At 44.8% G+C, this 17500-nt stretch overlaps 1 protein-coding gene across 1 annotated transcript in view; it reads right to left on the bottom strand.

Annotated features, from left to right (window-relative positions):
* The window catches only part of LOC119448732 (uncharacterized), an 82963-nt gene that overhangs the window by 12299 nt on the left and 53164 nt on the right, over window positions 1-17500 (bottom strand). The window contains exons 11-15 of the mRNA XM_049666480.1: window positions 14000-14154; window positions 12210-12326; window positions 11220-11395; window positions 10679-10751; window positions 9191-9297 (exon numbers count right to left, since the gene is read on the bottom strand). Coding sequence (XP_049522437.1) covers window positions 9191-9297; window positions 10679-10751; window positions 11220-11395; window positions 12210-12326; window positions 14000-14154 — 628 coding nt within the window. The remainder of the gene's footprint in view (window positions 1-9190; window positions 9298-10678; window positions 10752-11219; window positions 11396-12209; window positions 12327-13999; window positions 14155-17500) is intronic.

The raw sequence follows: 17500 nt of genomic DNA on the forward strand, positions 1-17500 counted from the left end.
TAGCCGATGACATCCTCGTGCTCTCTGGTCTGGGCATTTGTAAACTCTAATAAACTATAAAAATGACTGAAGATAACTTTTGGCTTTTCACTCTGAAAAGCACGAAGATATCAAAGCTATGTGACTTTGTGCAGTAATAAAATCTTTTTTTTTTCAAAAGAGCTCACTTTACGGCTCACTCTGGCAATAGCGTTTTTTTCAATCCATGACGGAATAATGACTATGCGCGAGAGTACCGACCACGTAAGGCCTCTTGGAAACAGCTTCAGTATAACCAGTCCCCGAAAAAGGGTCTGATTATTTTTATTTTTATTTATTTTCGTACTGCCAGCATGTTTACATGCCCTAGGCAGGAGTGGGATGTACATAAAAGGTTTAACAACATGTGAAACAAAAAAAAATAATGTTATCCAAAAAAGACATCCGACACCGCAAGAAAACGTATTGACTGTGAAATACAAAAATCACAAAAGCAAATAGTGACAACAGAGGCCTAATAACAACAGTAAGCAGAAAAGAAAAACAACGCGTTGGACATAAGCGTCATCGTAATGCACCTGGAAACAAGCAAAGCGTCATCTCATTACATTGCAGAAAAGAAAAGGAAGAAATAACAATGGAAAAGGAAAGGAAGATGTGAAGGGATTCTGTAATACAGCACATGTTTACACAATGGCTTATACAGACAAAAATAAGAGTGTCCTTAACATGATATGATCTATATCACATACTTTATGGAATGCGGCAGAGATCTTGGGAAACGTTTGCGGGTCATAGATTGACAAGAGCGTGCACAAAAGATGATAAAGTTGAGCTTTGAAGAGCGTTCTCAGGCAGGGCGTTCCAATCATGAATGGTTCGGGGGGAAAACGACTGCTTAAATAAATTGGTATGGTCTGGATACTGGTCTAACCTGGATCAATGTGATGAACGCGTTGGGCGCATTGTACAAGGTTCTAGTTGTACATGCTCCCGATGAATTAAATATAACATTTTGAGCCTCTCTCGATATCACCTGACCTCTAGAGTTTCCAGGTTCACTTCCCGTAAAAGAGTGCTAACTGATGTATGACGGCGGTAGGAATTAAAAATAGGGATTGAATCCCGGCCGCGGCGGCCGCATTTCGATGGAGGCGAAATGCAAAAACGCCCGTGTGCTTGCGTTGTAGTGCACGTTAAAGAACCCCAGGTGGTCAAAATAAATTCGGAGCCCTCCACTACGGCGTGCCTCATAATCACAACTGGTTTTGGCACGTAAAACCCCAGAATCAATCAAGGAATTAAAAATAAACCTGACTGGTTTCCGCTATATCATTTCAATAATATTTATGCTTGATTGATTGTAAGGGTTCCAGAGAGGAGTAGCGTATTCTAAAAATGGTCTGTTGAAAGTCTTGCATGCCAGTAATTTTATATTACTTGTAGATTTAGCCAAAGTCCTCCTCAGGTATCCGAGCTTCTTCATGGTGTTCTTTTTTAATGTGAACTACATGGCTCTTCCACCTAAGGTCCGACGTGATTACTAAGCCAAGGTAATATATCTGTAACAGACGATAAATTATGACCATTAATGCTGTATACAAAAGGTAACGGCTTCTTGTTGCATGTAATGATCATTGATACTGTTTTTCTTAGGTTAATACTCATTTGCCACTCTAATCATCATGTTGTTATTGCTGATAAAGATGAATTTAGTGTAGTCTGATCTGCCTCGCTGTGAATTTCATGATAAGGTATGTAATCGTTTGCAAACAGGCAAATTTGAACTGGTATATTGTTCACTATATCGTTGATAAAAACTAGAAAGAATAGGGGGCCCAAGACTGATCCCCGTGGGATTCCAGATTGCAGATAGGATAAGACTGATTTCGCATCATCAACAACGACTGTCTGTCGCCTGACCGTAAGATACGCCTCAATCCGGTGAAGTAGTTGAATAGTTGGTGGTTTTTGAGAATAAGTTTAAACTTTAATAACAACTTTTGGTGGGGCACGTGGTCAAAGGCTTTCTCAAAATCTAAGAATACTATGTCAATTTGGCCTCGACCGTCTAGTGCTGCCGCAATTTCATGCACTGTTTCTAATAGTTGCGTTACGGTGGGTTTACCACGACGGAAGCCGTGTTGTCGCGCGTCGCAGAGGCCATTACTTTCAATGGAGACTGAGATGTGCTTAAATATTGTCTGTTCTATCAGCTTTGATGAAGAACAAAGTAGGGAGATAGGACGGTAAGAGGAGAGCAGTGAATGGTCGTCTGATTTAAAGATGGGAATAATTTTCGCATGTTTCCAATCACGTGGAATTTCTACATATGTAAGTGATTTACTATAAGTAACGCAAATATATTTGGCACACCCTTCGGTGTATCTCACACACACAAAAAAAAAAAAACATTGGGTATTTCGTCGACGCCTGGCGACTACTTTACATCAAGGTCAAGAAGCAAGGGCAGTACGCCTGCTTCGTTTACGTCGAGATCACCGATGGGTGGAATATAATTTAAAACCACTATGCACGGCACGGTGTCTATCCATCATCATTCTTGAAAGCAGAGCGAAAATACCTCTCAAGTGCATCTACAATTTTCAGTTTATCTGTCAGTATGAAACCATCCACACAAATATCAGACACGTGGGTTTTTCTTCGGTGATAAGTATCGCCAGAAATTATCCGGGGGTGACAGAAGAAAGTTTTTAAAGCAACATTTTGATAACAGTCTTTAGCTTTCGAAATAGCAGTTTTAAACTGTAGGCGCAGATTGGCTAGCTTTTCGGCGTTAGCCTTTGAGGGTCGTGCTTTATGTTGCTTTCTTACTTGCTTTAGTTTTCGCCCAAGTCGTACGAGGTCTCTTGTCATCCACGGATTCGTTTCACATTCAACTTTCCGTTTCTTGGGCACAAAAGTGTCGATACAGTTGTGAACAAGTTTTCTAAAGGAACACCATAAGCTATCAATGGACGCATCGTGAGATTCTGAAAGAGATACAAATTCAGAAGAATTATTGTCTAAGGCATCAAGTATGTCGACATCGCTAGCGCCCGAGAACTGAGGAATCGAGTACTGGCTTTTAGAGGGGTTTAATCTGAAATTCTGCTCTAGTGTAAGACCTACCAATCTGTGATCCGAAATTCCCTGGAATATGTCGACACTCGGATTATGATTGAGGACTTGGTCGTTTACAAGAAAGAGATCTAATGTGTTTTGTGCGCGAGTCGGTTGTTTTACTAGTTGAGTCAAAGCACGGAAAAGAACGATATCAGTTAAAGGCACTGCTGCCGTGCAAAGGGCATCAGGGAAATCAGTTGACCAGTCCACTGACAGGACATTGAAATCACCAGCGAGCAAATTTCGCTCCGCGGTATTCTAAATTTCACTCCGCGGTAATCAAATGCGCAGTTGCTAAAGCCAAATACGATCGTGGTACCCAACGCTGTACTTTTCTGTCGAAACATGGGAACAAAAAATGCGATCTTTAGATATATGAGATCTCGCAAAGCTTTCCTACACTAGTAAATATTGACTGTGTAATTCAGTCATCAACTTAAATGTCAGAATCACTAGAATGCGTTGTTAAGGACATGGAGTATAGCTTCACATCGTCATTGTCTTAGAGCCTGCAAAACCCAGCTCTAACGACAGAATTTAAAGAAGTAAAATGCCAGAACTAGCACATGTAGTCCTACATTTGAATTCGTCATCTCCTGGTTCTGATGTAATTACGGTAATTATGATAAAAATGCTATTCAACTTGTCTCTTTTTGGTTTTCTGAACACCATAAACTATTCTCTGAACAATGCCTGTATACCTTATATTGGAAGATAGCTAAAGTGATTATGATACCTAAAAAACAAGGATCAGGTTATAACATAGAAAATATCAGAGAAATTTCTTCAGATCTAATATGGTCAAGTTCAAAGAGAAGGTCTTGCATTGCAGAATTATACTGTCTCGATGTCCTATTATCTATTATTAAGTTGAAGCCAAATTGGTATCAGTGGCATTGGGCTGCAGAACACAAGGTTGCGGGATCGAATCCCGGCCACGGCGGCCGCATTTCGATGGGGGCGAAATGCGCAAACACCCGTGTACTTAGATTTAGGTGCACGTTAAAGAACCCCAGGTGGTCCAAATTTCCGGAGTCCCCCACTACGGCGTGCCTCATAATCAGATCGTGGTTTTGGCACGTGGCATGCTGGTCTAGAGAGCCGCATTCAATTCACTCGAAAAAAAACAACAACAAAAAAAAAAAAACCCACGCAATATGCTGCTCCAGTGGCATTCAACATAGCAATAGCATACGACAGCGTTGAACTTTCTATTTTATTGAATAATCTACGTTGTCACAATTTTACAATATATATCATTGAGTTGTTGACAGAAATTTGAAGAGCAAGATAATTTTATTGCTTTAAAGCTGGTTGCTCATCGCCTAAATTCAAATCGACTCGGGGTGTTTCTCAAGGCGCCGTTATATCTCCCAACTTATTCAACCTATTTTTGAGTTCCATCCCAATTTGCCAGGACGTAAAAGTATACGTTAACGCAGATGATAGTGCTTTTTATGCATCTGCCAGGGAAATTTACAACCTTTATCAGAAACTGCAGAGGTACAGGAGTATGCTTTAGGTATGGATTCAGACGATTTGCATGTCAGTAAATGTGAGTAAAACTGCAATCCTGGTGTTCCCACTAGCAGATCCTTTTTCATTTCAGTATGCTACAAACAAAAACCCATTCCTCAGGCGGGATCTCTTGAATATCTGGGGGTCACTTATAATGGAAAGTGGAGTCCACACATTCAGCACGCAACGTCTAAGGCGGTGCGCGCCATAGGATTGCTCCGCAGACTCAGCAACCGGCCAATATGGGTTACGTAGGGACACTCTGGTAATGATATACACAATGTATGTGCGTCGAGTATTCGAATTCGGGTGTGTTATTTTCCGCCAAGCAAGCTTTTAAAACTAAGTCTCTGGTTCCTTTAGAATTTGAAGCTCTGCGTATGAGCCTGGGGCTCCCTTGGTTCGTGGCGATTAATGTTGTATATCAGGAAGCGCGCCTGCGAACATTACCCTGCAGATACCGCATTGTAACGGTACAAACGTTCTCAAAATTTTACTAACTTTGGAACAGACGATCTGAATAAGTCTTTATTACTTCACCAAATAATTTTTTTCTCGGGCGTTAGACAAGATTTCTTACTACATTGTTTTTGTACAGTGGCCTATCAATGTGCCAATCAGATGTGTAATTACATCAAATGATTGATGTAATTACAACGCAATCACACTGTGCGGTGTGCTGTTATTACTAATCAAAAGTATTTTATTCGTGGGCGGTAACGTCACCCAACAAACGAGGTAGTCGCGCAATGCATCTTCAGATAACATTTAGAACGCTTGTCGAAGTAAACAGCACAACGTATTCGGTAGCGGAACGGCACCCACGCTTTTGGGATCGTCATATGTTTCGTAATTTCTCATTTGCTTCTAAACCACAGCTTAGAACTACAGTCAGAATGCTGCAGTAAGGTCACATTAGTGAAACGAATTTTCAGCTATACACAACTCATCGCTGAGGCTGATTGTAGGCTCAAACACGCGCGCACTCATCGCGGTGGGTTCTCTGTCCGCCTCAACGCAGCCGAAACTTCGGCCAGGCTGACTTACATCGTGTCAGTACGTCTCACAGGACCATTTGTCCTGCAGAAGATGCCACGTCATAAGACATAGACCGCACGACGCGAAAACAATCAGAAGCGGCTCCGGGCGTCTACATAGCATGCAACATGGAGCGCAGGAACAAGTCATCATGCCGACTGCCCAAGGATGGCGCCACTGCCTACGTATTAAGGCGGTATCCCATGAAAAAAAAAAAAAGAGAGAGACGGTCTACAGCAAATAGTTGGACGTGAGCTTTGCGTCACCGAGTCTAAGTTCCAAAGTCGAATGACCTTTTTACGTTGTAACTCGCGAAAGGGACCTTACATCTGACTATAGGAGTCCTCAATGGTTCACTCTCCGCAGGGACGTCAAGACGAATTGATTGGGAAATATCTTACAGCATAGTTCCCGAGCAGCAGGAGTGCGGGTACCTGGTGCCAGTGCTTGGAAAAACTCAGTGGGACCTCGCATCGTATACGGGCGCTGTTGCACTTGCCAGTCGCGTCAGTGAGGTCACGGAAAGATGACACGCCTCGAGTGGTACCTTCAGCATAACGATGTCTACACCAACGCCATGGCCGGCTTCCTATGTAGCCAATCTAGATTGACAACGCAATTCATATTGTGACCTACGTACAGCAGCAAACATTTGTGAAAGGTCTTTCGGTGGCACGATTCTTAAAGTCATAAACGGTACGTACAAAAATATGGCCTATTAAAGCTTTTTTGACGCACTTCACGCAGTGGAACTAGGGGGCTACGTGCTTATCGGAGATTTGGTTGGTGGGTAAAAACTTTTATTGAGTGTCCTGCAGATTGATGACCCGGACTCAGGTCTAGCACGTCGGGACGTCCAGGCTTTCATTAGTCCCCGCTTCGCGGGCCCGCTGGACGGCCCAGATTTGGTCGGCGAGCTTGGAGCTGTGCAGGACATCGGCCCACCTCGCCGAGAGAACATCGGGATTAATGACTTTAGTGTTTGCCTCACATTCCCAGAGAATGTGTTTTAGTGTAGATGCCCATTGACTAAACATGTTTCGAGTTTTTAGATCTGGTTTAGGTCGAACTCACCGAAACAATACCATAGGCCGCTGAAATCTTACTCTGCGTCAACGATATGTGTATCTTAGCTTCCGGCATGACGCGGCCAGAACGCACGCAAGAATTCAGTAGGTGGACATCTGCATATATTCGCAGAGAAAGCTTGAATGCCTATAGAGGCAAAAAAATAATGTAGATCCAACCCACATGTTCGAATCTGAGAAGCGATTCCACAGAGACTACCTGCCAGCCAGTGAAGAATGCAAGACTCGGAGACCCCCCCCCCACATTACCCACGTGACTGCACATCATACTGGCTCCGGGACTGGAGCGCTTTCCCATAGCACATGTCGGAACAGGATCGGCGCTCCGACTAGGGCGGGCCGATCCTGGAGATAGTGCAAGATTAAACTGCACTTTTCTCGGCTAAAGACCAACCAAAGACCGACCAAGCAGGCCGACCCCAAAACTCCGAGCTCCAGGAAAGTAGTCATATACAAGGTTTGCTTTACTAAAGAAATTGTGCTCTTGATGACGTATATTTGTTGCAGTGAGGATAGCTATGTATAATTTGTTTTATCACTGAGTAATCACTGAGAAAACAAGACCAGCAGCCAGGACCTCTGTGAGGGTAGTTAAGATGGTAGTGTTGTCCTGCTTATGAGCTACTCGGCAAAACAGCAGCACCCACCCATGGCAATGATGGCAGGGAGGTTTCGCAAAAAAAGGTTCACTTTAAAATGCACAGTAGTAGCAATTACACGCAAGTCGATGTCTCTTTAGCCTGTGGTCAGCTGTCACAGATTCTGGGCGTTATTGTCGATCGTGATTTGACCTGGAGAGTCACTTCTCTGAAAAAAAAAAAGAAACCTCCCCCACCGGAAAATGGGGTAAGCGAAGCGTGTCCTGGGTGCACCTAAACTAACCATGGTTCGATGGCTGCAACAGCGAGAATGACGTCACTAACGGTATGCCCGCAGTTCGCCGTTGTCGCTTGCGTTCGATGTGTCGTGTTTACTCGGCGGCGTGGTCAGTATAGCATTCGGCCGCCATTGCCGCTTGTGATTCTTGTAAATTAAATTGCTTCAAAATTAACTCTGTCCGTTACGTAAGACAATGAATGGCTCATACCCCATTAAGCAATGGCTCATACCGTCGTAAATGCGGCCTCCCCATTACGACGACCGAAGAAAAGTGAAATTCTACGCTGGAATGATTAGCGGCAACGCAGCCAGCTGTGGAAGGAGACGACGACGACGAGCGCGGGAGCAGTGGCACGAGCGCGTTCGCGTGGTTGCGCCGAGGGGCGCCAACGAGCCAACTGTGGAAGAAGATGACGACGCTCGAGCCATTGCTGATGATGATGGTAGTTTTTTGCGTACACGCCACCGAAATATGTGCCTTATAACAAGCTTCGCTTGAAAAGAAGCTTATTTGCATTGATCACCTGTTCAAGCTTACCGCAAGAAAGTCATGGGAACCACCTGCGCTCTCTATGTTACAGCTCTACACAACGCTTATCTTCGAAATTCTGACTACATTATTACCCGGGTTATCATGTTGTTATGATAACGTTATATAGCTTGAAACCAGCTGGAGAAACAGCCTCCTCTGGTAATAGTTGCGTCATGGTTGTGCTTTCGTGGTCTTTCATAGTTTTGTTGCAAAATTTGCCTTTCGCGATCGGTGTATTCGGTATAATTATTGATCCCTCTGCGTTTACCGTAGTACGCCGCAGACTGACAAGATAGACACATACCTTCATTTTCTTTAAAATCCTTTTTGATTTGGAGTCGCCCTTTAGGGTTCATTTGCGATCACCTTTACTCTGACAATACTGCCTGAATACCGAACATAGAATCCAGCTCTGCAGTAACGGCCGCCTCAAAGTTTAGCGTAATACGCTTGCAGTACAATTATTTATCGCTGATGACTCACGGCTACAATAATGTAAAGTAATGCCTGACATCCTCAAATATTACGATAGTTGAGACGTTCTTAGATTACTCTGAATATAAGCATTGACACAAACAGATTTGATAAAGATTAAACAAATATCGCCCTTTTTGCACATTTTTCATGGGATATAAAAATATGAAGGACTGACTTGCATTCGGTGAATGCAGCTTTAGATGTAAAGAGTCGTTTCATTCTCCTGAGATAAATTAGTCTTATTTTCCTAATAAGGGAATATGGTTTCTGGCAATGCCTGTTATGACGCACATTTTCCTGCCTTAAGAGAAAGTTATAGTGGTTCTTGATCTTCTGAGCATTACTTAAGCGAGAACTATTTCATCAAATGACGCGTTGAGGTCCATTGAGGCTTATAAATTTTCAAAAAGGAAAGCGCAGATGGTCTAGTGCTAATGTGGGGAGAGTTGGCAAGGAATGACCAATATAGAGATAAGTTAAAGCGTTAAAGCTCAATTTGACTGGTTTAGTATAGCGGAAATATTGCGACAGAAATGCAGCGAAGAATACTTACTGAAAATGGTCTATAATCTCTTGGGAATTTTCACACTGCGGGTATATCACCTCGTGGACATCTGGTTTATCATAGTTGCAATATGCTGTTGACACGTGAACAAGAGCCTTGAAAGAAAAACAGAGACTTCAGTTAAGTGTTACGAAGATCGAAAGAAGATCTCAGGCCAGTTTGTACTGCTAACCTGAGGCATGCATAGCGCAAAAGGGCCCGCTGGACGGCAGAGGATGAAGACCAGGCGCTGCGTCTTCGTGTCTCTTTGTAGTCCAGCGTGCCCTTTTGGTTTATACCACAAGTTATTACGAAGAGGGAAGTGTAAGCACAGCACTTCATAACCCAGGAAATTTGTTGAGCGTTCTGAAAAAAATTGGCTGTTAACTCTTGTAACCCTAGTTATCGCGAGCGAAAGGTCTGTTTGGCTTGGTTTTGCAAAGACTATGCACACAGTGTTTCTTTAATGCACGCTTCCGCGCTTGGTAAGCTTCTCTAAAACGTGCAAATCTGGCTTCCTTTTGCTTCGGTGTTTCAGCAGTCAACTTTGCCTTTGCTTGAGATTTTGCAGCCTGCCGTCTAGCTATATCTACTGGATGATCGCATTCAGCCTGTTGCTTGCGCTGAAGCGCACGCACAGACAGCCCAGGCCGCCCAGCCGGCGCGCCAACCATGGCGAGACTGAGCCGACTGAGCGAAGCGCCGGCGAAGCAGCCGTTAAGCCCTCGCCTAGTAACGTGGTGCCGCAGGGGCGAGGCTCCGAGCGAGCGCAGCTGCGACGCCTCTCCGAAGCGGATCACGTGGCGTGGCATGACCTGCATGATTGACTGTAATTACAACGCAATCACACTGTGCGGTGTGCTGTTATTACTAATCAAAAATATTTTATTCGTGGGCGGTAACGTCGCCCAACAAACGAGGTAGTCGCGCAATGCATCTTCAGATAACATTTAGAACGCTTGTCGAAGTAAACAGCACAACGTATGCGGTAGCTGGAACGGCACCCACGCTGTTGGGATCGTCATATGTTTCGTAATTTCTCATTTGCTTCTAAACCACAGCTTAGAACTACAGTCAGAATGCTGCAGTAAGGTCACATTAGTGAAGCGAATTTTCAGCTATACACAACTCATCGCTGAGGCTGATTGTAGGCTCAAACACGCGCGCACTCATCGCGGTGGGTTCTCTGTCCGCCTCAACGCAGCCGAAATTTCGGCCAGGCTGGCTTACATCATTTCAGTACGTCTCACAGGACCATTTGTCCTGCAGAAGATGCCACGTCATAAGACATAGACCGCACGACGCGAAAACAATCAGAAGCGGCTCCGGGCGTATACATAGAATGCAACATGAGCGCAGGAACAAGTCAAGGTCATTGCAATGCGATGAATGACCTTGCGAGACATGGCGTAGTAGAGCTTTGCCTCTAAAAGAGGTAAATGTATGACATATTGAGGGCAGCCATTTTGAAACAAAGAAAGGTACGCTGTAACTTACGCAAATATTTGGAATTTGCCTACAGAGGTCCAGGACTCGCCTTGTGCCTAAAAGGTTGACTTCAACTGCTTTCCTGAAATACGACGATGTCACAGTTTTGTAGGTTTATGTAAAACAATGTGATTTCATCTGCACTCATAATAGCTCTGAAGCGTTCATGTAGCTGTAGCTGTGAAACATATTTTACATGTGATGAGATGCGGGACGTGTAATGGAAGTTTGTTCTCATGACACGTGGTCCTTGACGTAACTTGATGTAACTTAATAACGCCTGGCTATCATTCTCAGGTGCGCGGACATTGCATATAGGTTGAAAAAGAAAAGAAACTGGCATTTTTTGTTTGGATACTTGATAAGCTTCATATTACAAAAGTCGTTTTGACATAAAAGCAAAATTAGGCTTTATTTAATTATTGCGCGAATACATCCCGCGTATTACAAAAGTCGTTTTGACATAAAAGCAAAATTAGGCTTTATTTAATTATTGCGCGAATACATCCCGCTGTTTTACCATACAGCTACTACCGTTACTCTTACTTACCCGAGAGGTTCATTGAATTTTATCGTGGCACCTGAGTGGAAGACAATTGAAACATTGTCCATTAAGGTGGCCTGATCAGATGCACTGAGTCCCAAGTCTGGCTGAAGCAGGTCTCCGGCCAGTGCTGTTACTTTTTCAAAAACTTCTGGTTGCTGCTGCTTTAGGTGTTCGAAAACCTACGAATGAAAAAAAAAAGACAGCAGATTTGTGCGCTTTCTCAGAATCACAGCCGAGGTTCCAGCGAAGCTATTTCTTTCGGCCAGTCGCATTATGAATTTCAGATGCTTCTGATTGAACCACCCGATTTAAATGAGTTTTTACTGATAGTGTTTCTGATTACATGCATGTATTAGCAAGTATGTGTTCACAGTATCTACGCCATGCAGCTTTGTCAGTTGCCTGGCCTGAAAATAATAGAGAAGCCGCCAACACAGATCGCTCATTTAAGTGCGCTTGTAGCCGAACTATATCGCAAGCAACCTCCTAATGCGCGGACGTCAGTACTGCTCGCAAACATTTTGTATGCACTCGAATTATTTCATATGTTTGTCCTACAATCCTTAGGACACTTAAAAAATTACGTGGCATCTATACAGATTCCGCAAGAACTATACGGAAAGGACAAGGAATATATATGAAAATATTAGAGAATATTGCTTATCCTCATTATCACTCCTTATAATCATCTTTTCTCCTCTTCTCTTTCGCTCTGAGCAGAGGAGCCGGATAAAGAAGTGTTATCTCAGGCCGACCTCTCCACATTTACTAAAATAAATTATACTTTTCTTCCTTGTTCTCAGCTTCTTCCTTCATTGAGGGTAGGGGAGAGTGCGCTATGCAAACATAAACGCACATAAACCACTGCTGATCACTGCATATAACATTTTTGATCACTGTATACAACGTAACATGCCCTTTCCTAGCAACCGTGGTAACCATAGCCTCTTGGCGAATCTATATGTTTACATGTGGGCAGCGAGCACAGCTCACCTTTGAGTTGAACATTTCCTCAAGTCTCGCCTGTGGTTCTTGCCCTTTTTTAGTACGCACGAGTAAGTAAACCTTCTTCAGTCCAGAACAAGATCGTAGGAGTTTTTCCAGGAGAACCTGAATATGGGTGCGAACAAATCAAAGGCACGATGAGCAGCAGTGTTGAAAAGCGTGGCATTTATGTCTGAACGTCTGCATCAGCTTTAGCCGCATTGATCATCAGCCGCTTTGTACTGGCAACCTGACGAAGCGATTTGCACGCGTTTGATAAACATGAAGCGAGCAAGACCGCGGCTTGAAAGAGACGCTCGCTTTATGCTCGCCCTATGGTGAGGCGTTTACATGCATACACGGCACTTATGGGCGCCTGCAAAAGGCGTGAACGTTGCACTGTTTCCAAATTAGGTTTCATTTTTCTAGTTGATCGTCAAATACCAGCGCGTAAAAAACAAGGGACGGTCATGAATAACCAAGTAGCCCGAATTTCAGCCGCACTGAAGTTAATTTCTAGTTGAAATTGGTCGGAATTTATTAGGCTGCAGAAATTAGCAGCGTCAGCCTTTTGAACGTCTGCAACAGGTTGTGAACGACTTGGACGATGGGCTGAAGATATTGCATTAGAATCTATCGTCTGACTATTTATATTAAAACATTTTTAGTCTAGTTTTCGTTATTACTTGGCGAAATGCTACCTTGAGTCATGTTAAATTGGGGTAAAATAATTCATCGGAATTCACTTAACTGTCACGTCTTCCCTCTTTAGACAATTTCAACCTAATTTTCTGAAACACGCTTATACGCGTATGCACGGCTCAGGAGCGTGTGAATAAGATAAGATACATTCTGTAGTTATAATATATGATTGTAAGGCACGCCGTATAGTTCGGGACCTTGAAATAATTTTGACCACTTGGGTTTCTTTAACGTGCATCGAAATCTAAGTACACGAGCGTTCTGGCATTTCGGCCACATCGAAGTGCGGCCGCGGCGGCCGGGATCAAACTTCGAGCTCAGCGTAGCAACGCCGTAGCCACTAAGCTACTTCAGCGAGTAAAGCGTGTGATCGCTTTGGAATATCGAAACGCTGTCTGTACAAACGAACTAGAGAACGTAACCGGTAGTGATACAAATCATGTCGCGTAAACTACGTGCGCCTGTTTTTCACCATTCCGAGGGCACGTATCGCTTTTAGACGGGCTAAAATAGCTAACTAGGGCCCGATTTTGTAGCGATGCCTTCCGCTTGATTCTATGCCACTGTTATCATTCACCATTCAAGGTCGCACTGACCACTTACGAAGCGCGAAAAGCGTGAAAGGGAATACCATCGGAAAAAGCATTGATACAAAATCGTGACCTAGTTCCCTATTTTGCAGCTTACTCATGACTTTGGTCACACAGCCGGCCTTCGTAGCTTTTCAAGCGAATAACTGTGACTGTGGACGTCTTATTCTCTAACTTCCTATGCATGGAGTTAGCTAGCAGGAGGGTGCGTACTCACAGTGGAGGAGTGATTTCTAAATAGCGGGCTTGCGAACGGCCATAGCGACCTTATAGCGCCACCCCAGCAATAGTGTCGGTGCCACTACACACCCGCAGAGCTTAAAATTGGATAATGGGTTTGTTTGCACGCAGGGCTGATACCACAGCTGACTTTGGATTTACAATTTCTAAAACTGGTGAAAGAACCTAAGGGCTTCAAATGTGAGGAAAAAAGCAGAGTAACGGTTTATTACCAGCAATGTGTAGGCGTCACAACCTGTGTGCAAATCCCAGGCAGTGGCAGCTTACCTTTCCGACGAACCCTGTTCCACCTGTAATGAGCACCCCCCGGTCCTTGTAGAACGGTTCTACCTGGGCGCCATCGTTCCCTCCGTAAACTCCCACCGGTGTTGGACTTGGTGGTTGGTAGACTTCAGGTGTCATGGTGGATGCTTGTCGGTGCGCTGTGAAAACACGAGAGAGGACAGTGAGGAAAAATAAAACGGTTTTCAGCTGCACATGCATCGTTCGGCTGCTCACAAAGTGATTGAGCCCAATGGAGTGGGCTGCCGTGTAGGCTGACTTTAACCTCTCATATATTACGGTTGTTTATTTCACGCAAAACGATTCACTTCGGATTGTGCTGCACAAAGTACTAGATTGTGCCTTAAAGTCGCTTCCGAAGTGGAGTGCCGGTGCAAGAAAAAAATTTATGGCGTTGCATACACAGACACCGCGTAATGATTCAGCAGCCGCTAACTTACTGGACAGTGCCTATGTAATAGCGAAGCTTGTGCATTGTGTCGTGATACTCGTTTTTACAGCGAAGCTGTTAAGGGCAAGTTCCCCCAGGATCGTGTCCGCGTGTAGAAAAAAAGTTATGGTTGATCCCTCTTTCATAGGAATTGCTAGAACACGAAAGGAAACGTGTCTTCACAGAAGCTGTTGCAAGTTTGCTTCATGAACTCATGGTCCGCTGCAGCGAAAGGAAAACGACTTGCTGGACGGCGACCGTGTTGCATGTTTGCTTCGCCCGCGTCGTCCTGTAGGCGAGCGGCGTTGAAACATGCCAGGCGTCTCAACGCGCTGACTTGCCCGCGAGAAGTTGATGAGGGCGTTATAAGCCGCGTCTCGGTGCATGCATTACTGAAAGCACATTTCTCGAATGAATTTTTGTCGTCTGTGACGCGAAAGAAACGCTATCGGAATCTTGTTGATGCTCTCTAACCGCTTCCTGTATATTGCACGGTGTACAACTTAAGACCTGAACGCAATGTGTTGAAACGTGCGAAAAAAATGCCGGCTAGACCTTCAGCGAAAACATTCTTTTTTCAATTGCATTCTGGCACTCTCCCTGTGAAGCCGTGGCTACAAAGTAAAGGCTTCTTTGTTCCGTGGTCTGTTAACTGCATCATATGTAACAAATATGAAAGTATCGAGCACATCTTCTTGGATTGCCATGACTCCGTTTTTTTGTGGGACGCTCTGAAACGAATTCTGAAAAAAAAAAGAACTGCCGATAGGCCCTTTCGGTATTCGTGTCTTGCCATGCGCAGACGCAGAGGGAGTGCAGGCTGACATGATAATGCTTTTGTTTATGAACAGCGCGTGGAAAACGTGCATGGATGTCAGGAATGCCCACGTAGATGCAAGGTCTGCAAGGCAACACCTAATTGCAAGTCTCACGTACACGCGTGATGCCCTAAAGCACATGACTGAACCGCCAGGGTGGTTTCAGGAGCTTGACGCTTTGGTGTCTGTGGTGGCCTCATTGAAGGCCTTTTAAATTAGTACAGTCCAGCGAAATGATGTAATTATAGTGTGTAGCACCAAGTGACCTGCTTTGTATTTGTACGGGTGTATGTATTGTTGCCAAGGGGGTAATAAAGAAAAATAAAAGCGTCCGTGGCGTAATGGTTTCAATGTCGGCTTCTGTACTGGAGGTCCTGGGTTCGAATCCTGCTGTCTGATGCGTTTATTAATATTTATTTTATTATTTATTACACAATAATTCGTTGAAAATGACGAGTTTACAAAGTCAGGAAGCCGTTTACACTTGGCTCATTATTCTGTGGATACACCGCGTTGGAGCCTCCGCTGTGCTGTGACTACCGAAGCGCTCCCTGTCGGCGCTCGTTAGTGTCACAATGCAGTACTTCGTTTCACCGCTGCTAGATGGCGGCACGTCACATCCGTTACATCCGTTGCAGGAAGTCATTCATGTAAGCCGGCATAAACCACTTTCGTGTTGAAACTTTCATCATCAGCATTGGTTCGAGCGTCGTCGTCTTCTTCCGCAGCTGGCTCGTTGGCGCCACTCGGTTTGCACTCATGCCGTTGGATGCCGTGCCGAGCGCATGCTCAGCACGCGCTCGTGCTACTGCCGCGTTCGTCGTCGTCGTCTGTTTCCACAGCTGGCTGCGCTGCCGCTAATCATTCCAGCATATAATTTCACTTCTGTTCTGTCGTCGTAATGGGGAGGCCGCGTTTACTGGGGTATGATCAATTGCTTAAGGGGGTATGAGCCATTCATGAGCAACTGATGATGTGTCCTAATGCATTTGAGCAATGTCGCCGCGAACGCGCCCGGGGAAGGGCTCGTCGTTGATGTGCCGATTGTAGCGCGAGGGCCTCCGAAGCCCAAGCGAAACGTCAATGAAGAGCCGCGGACCCCGAGTTGAGGGAGCGCGATGTTTAGGCAAAACATCAGTGAAGAGCTGCCGACCCCGAGTTGCGAGAGATGTTGAGGCCAAACGCCAGCGTCGTCTTGACCTCCAGGAACCTGACAACGGTGGTGTATGCCTCGGCAATGCTAGCGCCAATTTCCCCGGTGCCAGGTTTCAACGCGAGCTTCTCAACCGAAACGTTCATGATAGACATGTTCGGTTGGGTGATGCCGCAGGCGCAGGTTGCAGGTTGATGATGCCGCAGGTTGATGATGCAGGCGTTCCCAGATGCCACGGACCACGAGGAAAAGCTTATGCACTTCGTATAACTTAGCATCACTTGGCGTTACTTCGTATAGCTTAGCATCACTTCGAACCGATCGGCTCCGCTGTGTTTTTAGCCTTGCGCCACTAGTGCAAGCTACCCCGATTTTTTTTCTTCATATTTTAATTTTACATGTGGATATTAAGGAGAAAGATCGACCTCACCCCTTCCCCAATTGACTAAAAGGCTTGGGGTCAGTTTCTTAGTTCAAGGTACGAAGCGACTGCCAGAAAAACGAGAACATTTTGTGTTATACAGCGAGCGACTCTAATTGCCGAGTGCTTAATATTTTTTCTGCGCGAAATATTTTGTCACGTGATATGCGCGCTGCAGGCATATAATGTCGATTTTGAGAAATACAAATAACTGCATAAAAAGCAATTTTCCAGTGAACAGACAGACAGACAGACAGACAGACAGACAGACCGACAGACAGACAGACAGACAGACAGGACAGAAGACAGACAGACAGACAGACAGACAGACAGACAGACAGACGACAGACAGACAGGACAGACGAAAGACAGACAGACAGACAGACAGACAGACAGACAGACAGACAGACAGACAGACGACAGACAGACAGACGACAGACAGACAGACAGACGACGAACAGACAGACGAGACAGACAGACAGACAGACAGACAGGACAGACAGACAGACAGACAGACAGACAGACAGACAGACAGACAGACAGACAGACAGACAGACAGACAGACAGACAACAGACAGACAGACAGACAGACAGACAGACAGACAGACAGACAGACAGACAGGACAGACAGACAGACAGACAGACAGACAGACAGACAGACAGA

This window comes from Dermacentor silvarum, chromosome 4 (assembly GCF_013339745.2).
Source record: "Dermacentor silvarum isolate Dsil-2018 chromosome 4, BIME_Dsil_1.4, whole genome shotgun sequence".
Classification (NCBI taxonomy): Eukaryota; Metazoa; Arthropoda; class Arachnida; order Ixodida; family Ixodidae; genus Dermacentor; species Dermacentor silvarum.